We start from the raw sequence: 8,534 nt of genomic DNA on the forward strand, positions 1-8,534 counted from the left end.
TCTGGTCATATTCTTACTGGGGATACGTCCACTATCCCAGTTCACAGTGAGGGTAGGATGGAGATAGTTCCCGATGGCAGAGGAGGGAAGCATTCCTCCCAGGTGTTGTATGTTCCGGCACTTGGTTTTCATCTGTTGTCAGTGCATCAGGTTTGCAAGACTGGCGTACGGGTGGAGTTTGATGAGCATTTTGTTGCTCTCCGGGACAAAGCAACAGGGCAAGTGGTTTGGGAAGGTGGAGTGGAGAATGGAGTTTACAGGCTTTCAGCACTCTCTCTCCCAGGTCCTCAGGGTTGTGATGAGTGGCAGTCTGGTAATAGCTACTCAGGTGTGGATACGCTGCAGGTGCGGGCTTTCCGGGACCAGATGGTGGATAGCTTGCCAGTAGATGGCAGCAGTTGGCAGGAACTTTCCAGTACTCAGGTTGGTAGTTCTTGTGTTCGTGAGTCAGAGGAAGCTGAACAGGTCACTTATGCTCTGATGTCTCGTCGTGTTCGGGACATAGAACTTCCAGTAGTTAAGGATGTTCTTTCCACGGGGACCTTTCGGAAAGCCAGGCAGGTGGTAGGTGCTTACTTGCAGAAGGAGGTGGTTTCTCCAGGCTTTGTGGTTCCGGATTCAGAGGGGGTGGTTGACAGGTTTCATCAGGTCTCCAGGACTTGTTTGTGCACCGTAACAGGTGTTGATCCTTGTGAGCAGTGTGATGTCTCTGTGACTCAGAAGCTGTATGGTTCATTGATCTGGTTGATGGACACCGGATTGGACCGGAGCTTCCTGATGAGGCAATTGAGCTCTTGGTTGCAGATGTCTTTTTGTGAGACAAGATTGCGTTTCCTGTGGTTTCTGCGACATGCGAAGGATCATGGACTCTTGTACACAGGAGGGGGATTGTTGGATGGAGTCCGACTCCGCGGTTGGAGTGACTCGGTTTGGGGAGGAGATTCAGACACGAGGGGATCTACTTATGGCCCAGGAGCAGTTTTACGGAGCAGGAGGAGGTTGCATGGCAGGTTTGGGCTTCCATTGGAGGAACCCATGGTCATCCAGAGGCACTTTGTTCGTGAACAGATCGTTGCTGATGACATCTTGCTGGAGTTCTGTTCGACGGAGGACAGTACGGTGGACCTCTTCACGAAGTCGCTCTCAGGATTTGCTCAGGCGGCACCCCAACTCCCAGTGGTTGGTTACACAGCCAGGAGCTGAGAGGGGGTGTTAGAAGTCATCTCCTGTCTAGTTTTATACACCAGGGCCTTTGTTGGGGTGTGCCCGCCCTTATGAGGTGTTTTCCCATTTTTCCCCACTCTCCGTATTTTTCCCCTATTTTTTCCCATTTTTCTGAGGCTTGGGAGGGCTGCCAGAGGGTGCCAAGAGCAGTACAGTGCTGGCCGACTAGATGTTTATCAGTCGTGGGCACTCTTGCTGCTGGCCGACTGTTTTTGATCAGTTTTGGGCACCAGATTGCTGGCCGACTGCATTTATGCAGTCGTGGACCTTTTTATCAGTCGTGGGCTTTTCCTTATGCTGGCCGACTGCCCTCTAGGGGGGTATATATAGGTCCTCAGCCCCCATACCTCATTTGTATCATTCCTCGGGATCTTCTTGTGTATATAGAGCAGAGTTACACGCCTACATCTGTCTCTCTCTTGTGCTGTTTTTCTGCCTGCGTTTTTTGCTCGTGTTCCCAGATTTGGTCATCATCTCCGCTGCGTATTCTGACAGTCCATAATACATATAGTACTGCAGGTGTGACTAGTGTGTCAAATAGCCATAGCTTCATCCTCAGCTCCTGAAACTGTATCTGTGAGCACTGCCTCTGAAATGAGCCCAAAGCTGCATAGCCACACATCAATCTGGTTTCCGCTGCCTTCCACATAGAGAAACGCAGTCCAGTAAAAGAAAGAAATAAAGGTATATTAACATCTACAAAAGACCCGAAGGGCCTTTAAGACCATGAATAGTACAATGATACCATGGATAGATACCAGCCATGCCAAATCTATGCATTACTTCTCTACTATGTATTTACAAGTCCTCGATGAGGACAAGACGTGTCATCTTCACTCTCGAGAAACACCTGGATATGAGGTCTTCTTGAGGTGATTACAAGTGATGATGATATCGTCCATATACAAGATGGGGATTACATGTTGCTTCACTTAAAGAGGGCATATTAGCATCTAAGGGGTTCAAGAAAAACGAATCTCAAGAAAAAATCGGTTGGTCCATGCAAACTATGCATTCAAGTTTGAAGATTGCTTTGTTTAGCATGCACACCTTGTATGGTGCTGCCATATGGTCCTCTAGTATTCACCATAGACCTCCTCATGTTGCTATGCATGATGCACTTCTCATGTATGGCCACTTTTCATTGTCTCTTTAATGAGATTTTATCTTTAATAAATCTTGAATTTGAGCATACCTCTTGGAATGTGATTTAATAAAAACTTGCACTAGGAGAAGTTGAAATTCTATGATGTGAAGTAAATTTAGGCCCCTAACAAATATAGCCACCCATCTTTTCTGTCATCATAGAACCCTATGACAAGCAAGGGCAACTATTCATGGATGGGCATAAATCTTGAATTTGAGCATACCTCTTGGAATGTGATTTAATAAAAACTTGCACTAGGAGAAGTTGAAATTCTATGATGTGAAGTAAATTTAGGCCCCTAACAAATACAGCCACCCATCTTTTCTGTCATCATAGAACCCTATGACAAGCAAGGGCAACTATTCATGGATGGGCGATCAAGCCCACCCATGGTCCTCCCGATTGCATTTTGTAGAGATTAAGTGGAGGGCATATTTTCTTTGGCCTTTCTGAGATTGGTGGTATTCTCTAGCAAGTACTTTGTTCCTTTCAGAATAAATAAATAGTGCATTGCAATGCAAGCATGGGGACAAATTACAAAGATAACGTCCTTGAGCGAGAGGTCTTGGGTGCAATCCTAACTTGCTGTACAACCTATGGACACCTCCTCACATGAGGGTTGTATTCGCCTACGAATGGGCCCTGCCTCCAAAATAGGGGTTGAGATCAACGAGTGGCAACAACTCCGACTATATAGCACATCTCAACCTTTTTTTTCTTACTACATAGACAATTTCTTTTCCATGATATTCTCTCTGTCTTTTCCTTGGGAGAACGAAGATGGCCTTCTACAGAGATCACCTTCTTCAGTTGACGCAGAATAGCTTTATCGCACACCCACGCTACATGGACACATTTGGAGTGAGATGTGCGATTGGCCAAATCCGCACCTCATCCCACCAGTTGAGAGAGTGGAGACAGCTAGATATGGACCATGGACAGCTGCACCAAAGGATAGGATGTATCAGCTTTGCGATACAGAGGCCGAGACGGAGGAGCACTACATATGCTCTCGAGACGTGTTTGGACCACTGTCCAGGATCATGGACTTCTCGGATTAGAGATGCCTAGGGCTCTTCCTTCCAGAGCTTCGCAAACACAGGGAGTCAATATTGCGGCCCAGACCAGTAGCACCTTACCCGAGGACTAGCACAGAGAGCTCTCACTGATTTCTTCCAAACCCGATCACCAAGGGTAGACCCACCCACCCTATCTGGACCCAGAGGAGTGACACTAGACAGAGTCACCGAGCTATGCAGCGGTCGACGACCTCAACCCAAAGGACCACGCCCACACCCGCACCACCATACGAGGATCAGGGCCATCATCTTACACCATCAAAGGACTTCCTCACACCGGCTAAGCTTTACCACTCTACATGCCATCCATGTTGCGGCGCTTCATGCGGGATATCTTAGGATGATCTGCGAGCCTTATGCTGTTTGTACATGGATCAGTACTAGCATCTCAGATTTAGCATTTTTGCTTCATCATTTTCATTCATTTTAGTACCCATGATGATGTATTCCATGGACATGATGTAATCCTTTTGGTCTCATATGTCATTTTTTGCCTTTTGTAGACGTTAATATAACAGTCTCTCTCTCTCTCTCTCTCTCTCTCTCGACCCACTGGGTCTTTTGAAGACGTTTAATATGACTTTCTTTCTCCTTTGTGTGTGTGAGTGAGTGAGTGAGAAGTGCTATGCATACAGAATAAGCACACTCATGGAAGGAGACTTAAGCCACTTAGATTGAGAATAAGATAAGAAAGGAAATACCTGAAGTTTGCGGCGAGCGAAGCTATCTCTGTTGAAGAGCTTGGTGTAAGCCCTGGCTGCCAAGGGAGCCTGAGTTAGCTTTGGATGGCAGTGACGAGTGCAAGGTGGCCTCGGTCCAAGCATTGCAGCCATGCCGTGTGTTGTCTAACATATTGATCATCGGATTTCTCTCCCTCTCTCCTTCACCAAAAAAAAAAAACACCACCACCTTAAAATCGAGGTGGCTCTAGTAAAAAAATTAACTGTATAGTAAGAGGTGCCTCTACTAAAACATTATTAACAAAATTCCACATAATACTTCAATCAATCTATTTACTAATGTACATATTACAAAATTCCACATAATACTTCAATCAATCTATTTACTAATGTACATATTATAAAATAATTCTATATTCTATATTATAGAGAATGGGGAATATCCCTCCAAATGAAGGGATTAAACAAATTCTTTAACGATACCCACCATAATTGACTAATCTTTAAGTTATAATTTATTTATTTATTATTAGTGTGAAATACTTGGATACTAAAGAAATTAATTTTTTTTTGTTTGGTTCTTTAAACCCTTAAGTGATGTAAGGGTGCATTTACACCATTGAAGGTTAAACCCTGTTCACATGCTCCAAAGGTTGAATCTGGCGTGTGCCAGCAACACAAATGACAAACATCTTCTTGAATTTTTGGAGAGCAAAAATAATTTAACCTTTTGAAAATAAAGGTTCATTCACACATCACACCATTAAAAATGGCATGATTTACACACACACTTTTTTATTGTAAGTGTCATTCACATGGGCTTCACAAATACAAACCCATGGATGATTTTTTAAAAAAAATTGGGTCTGCCTACCCGACTTCCGCCAAAATGATTGTATTTTCTCTCACCAAGATTTATGATGGGTAACCATGCCCGAGCCTGCGTGCTCAAAATGAGAAATTTTTGTAATCACCCATTGGTATGATGGTTGCCCTGCCCGAGCTCACCTAGAAGCTCGAAATGGTTGTCGCGTGTGATGTTAACCTTCCAATTCTAGGCCTACGAGTAGCTTGGAAATTGAAGGAATGCATGCGTTGTACATTATCAAATACCATCCTCACTAAAAAGTGTCTTAACAATGCTTTATCACATCAAGCAAGTTGCAAACGTTTGCATATATTATTAGTGAGGATTAAAATCAACAAACTCAATTTTAGAATGAGAAAATGAAAGAGGAGGAATTGGTGGATTCTTTTCTCACAAGAATGAAAGCTCTACGTGATGAAATGGCAATATGGGGAATCATGTGCTATCACTCATACAAAGATTTTCATCCTTTCGTATACTACTTTTACTATGGGATTCCATTCCGTTTTGCTTCATGTAGCATCACGGAATCTAACTTCTTCTTCATGATGTTGAAAGAGCTTTTCCAAGATGTCAACATAGCAATAGAAGTTGATATGGCACATGGATCATTAATAATGGTATATGATCAAATAATAAGAGTGGTATTCGAATATCCTCGTTAGAGAAATTGAATCAAATATGGTAATAAAAAATGATGCATGGTGTAAGATTAAAGGAATAAGCACAATGTCATTACTTTTTTTATGAAGAAAGGGTTTCTAAATAATTACTATACGTTTTTTGTTAAGGAATCTCTTTTTGATGATGGTAGGCCATCGCACTAACCATGACATGGAATTTTAGTTTTATTGGACGGGAGTAATCATTGTTGGCAAGACGGTTGGAACAGAAGCTTGATCCACAACTTCAATGAGCTTTTCTTTTCAGTAGTGCATTGATTGAGACATTGGGTCAAAGGCTATGACATAAAAAGTTTGGTTACTAGAGTTTAACAATGCATTTGGAGATGCATTACAAGGATTTTGTGTAGAATTTCTCTTCATGCGAAATGGGCACCCATGCGCTACTTCTTGTCATTAATAGAACATAAAGATTTGGGTGTAATTTCTCAATGAAAAATCTCAAGCTTATTTGAAAAGCTCAACCTCTACCTCAATGCCTTAGTGAGTGAGAGCATGCAGGAGAAGGGGAGATAAGGAGAAAGGGAGAAGAGAACTAGCATCACCACATCATCACTCACCCACACAATCCTCAAGAGATAGCATACAAGCAAGCATCAACCCACAAGAGCAAGAAAGACTCAAACTTAATTGTGATGAGAATGGGATTATGTGTTTTCTCATTAGTCATAATGTCTTATATACAAGACTCATATTTACAATGCTCAGTCGTGCCCAAGTAATGTCCGGGGGCTCAAAAGTTAGTCTAGGCTAATTTCCTAGTCTAAGTATATACCCAAAAGTTAGTCTAACATACTTTCCCTCTCTCAAAACATTGCACTCTTACAATGAAAAGAAGGAAACCTACGTTGAACGTTCTACTGACTCCCAAGTCGAATCCTCAATTTCCCTATCTTTTCACTTAATTTTAACCTCAGGGATTAAGTGACTATGAAGTTTCCTTTCCCTGAATTCAAGTACCTTTTCAGGTTCATGTGAAACATAGGATAAATCTTCGACTTCAACGAGTTCTTGAGGAGTAACTGTGTTATTCTCACCTCCCAGCTTCTGTTTCAGTCTACTGACATGAAAGACTGGATGAACTTTGACATGTGAAGGTAGTTTTAGCTCATACACAACCATGTCAATCTGACATATAACTCGGAATGGACCACAATATCTAGGAGATAATTTTGAGCACAATATCTAGGAGATAATTTTGAGCACTTTCATGCTCCTGGCTCAAAAGACCGAGATGAGCGTCCCCTATCAGTATAAATCGTGCTCTATCCTGCATATCATGCAAGAAATCCCTCGATGCATTAAGCTCAATGTCCTTCTGATAGAACCCCAAGCTTGGGTCAACATTTCCTGCATATCATGCAAGAAATCCCTTGATGCATTAAGCTCAATGTCCTTAAGATCGACATCAACAAGTGCCTTGGGTTGATACCCATACATAAGCATGAACGGACTATAACTAGTCGTCCCGTATGCTTAGAACTGTTATAGACAAATTCCACCTTTTCCCAACTCAATGGTTTTCCAAAGACATATGTACGAAGCACATCCTCTACAATCTGATTTACATGCTCTATTTGCCTATCAACCTACGGGTGATCAGAGGAACTCATACTCAAAGTAGTTTCCAATTTCTTGAAAACTTCCTCCTGCCAAAAAATGAGCCGTGAACTTAGAGTCCCAATCACTCACAATATCAAAAGGTAGACCATATAGTCTAAATGTTGCTCAACAAATTGGTAAGCCAATTTCGACGCTTTAACTGTTGTCTTTGTGGGTAAAAACCTAGCCATCTTTGTCAATCTATCCACGACTACCCAAATGGCATCGTGACCCCTGTTGGTACGTGGAAGTTCCATAATGAAATCCATGGAAATATTTTTCCACTTTCGAGACAGAATATCCAAAGGATATAAATAACCCAACAGATTTAAGGCGTTCAATCTTGTTTATCTAACATTGATGACATCGGACCACATAACTCTAAATAAAAATTTTCATTTTTAGCCAATAAAATGTCCTTCTAACCAAAGCCAAGGTACATTGTATGCAAGGATGTCCTTCATCGATGGTGCATCATGGCACTCAAATAGGATCCTCAATTTAATTTCTGGCACATCTAGCACGCAAACCTTATCATTTCGAAATAAAAGACCATTCCGAATAAAAAAATTGGTTGGCTTTTGCTTCATTCACTAGGTTTTGATCTACTCAGAGTTGGACCCTGATTTTGCCAAATTCTAATATTTTCCAAAGAAAATATATGTACTGTATTTTCCCCTGAGTGAATCGTACAAGTTAGAAGTAATTTCCACGAAGCTAAGTTTATCAACTTCACCAATTCGACTCAACGCATCAGCAATGCAATTCAAGCTACCTTTCCTGTATTTAATCATGAAATCAAAGTCATGCATCAACTCAGCCCATCTGGCCTTTCTACCTTTTAAGTCCGGTTGATCACAAATGAACTGCAAATGACTAGTGATCTAAATTGAGACCTGCAAAGATACTGTCTCCATGCCTTTAAAGCATAAATGATCACATATAACTCTTTTTCCTGAACTGGGTACCTAGTCTACGTATCATTAAGTTTCTTACTCTCAAAGGCCACAGGGTTCCCATCCTGGAACAAAGCTGCGCCTACCGCAAAATCACTAGCATGAGTCTCTCAACAATGTAAGGCTTGCTAGGATTCGGCAAGGCTAACACAGGAGCATCTCAAACTTTATTTTTCAAAGTATCGAAAGTTCCTTGTAGCTTCTCATTCCACTCAATCGAAGAATTGGGCTTCTTATTTTTACCTTTAAGAAGGTTGGTAAAAGGCACTCTCAACTTCAAATAATCCTTGACAGA

At 41.9% G+C, this 8,534-nt stretch overlaps 1 protein-coding gene across 1 annotated transcript in view; it reads right to left on the reverse strand.

Annotated features, from left to right (window-relative positions):
- Positions 1 to 4,332, reverse strand: part of LOC147628630 (Rhomboid-related intramembrane serine protease family protein) — a 98,843-nt gene extending 94,511 nt beyond the window's left edge. Inside the window, exon 1 of the mRNA XM_086814211.1 lies at positions 4,152 to 4,332. Coding sequence (XP_086670337.1) covers positions 4,152 to 4,283 — 132 coding nt within the window. The 5' untranslated portion in view covers positions 4,284 to 4,332. The remainder of the gene's footprint in view (positions 1 to 4,151) is intronic.
- Positions 4,333 to 8,534: the final 4,202 nt, after the last annotated feature.

Source organism: Cibotium barometz, chromosome 19 (genome assembly GCF_041138505.1).
Source record: "Cibotium barometz isolate CiBa-2024 chromosome 19, ASM4113850v1, whole genome shotgun sequence".
Classification (NCBI taxonomy): domain Eukaryota; kingdom Viridiplantae; phylum Streptophyta; class Polypodiopsida; order Cyatheales; family Cibotiaceae; genus Cibotium; species Cibotium barometz.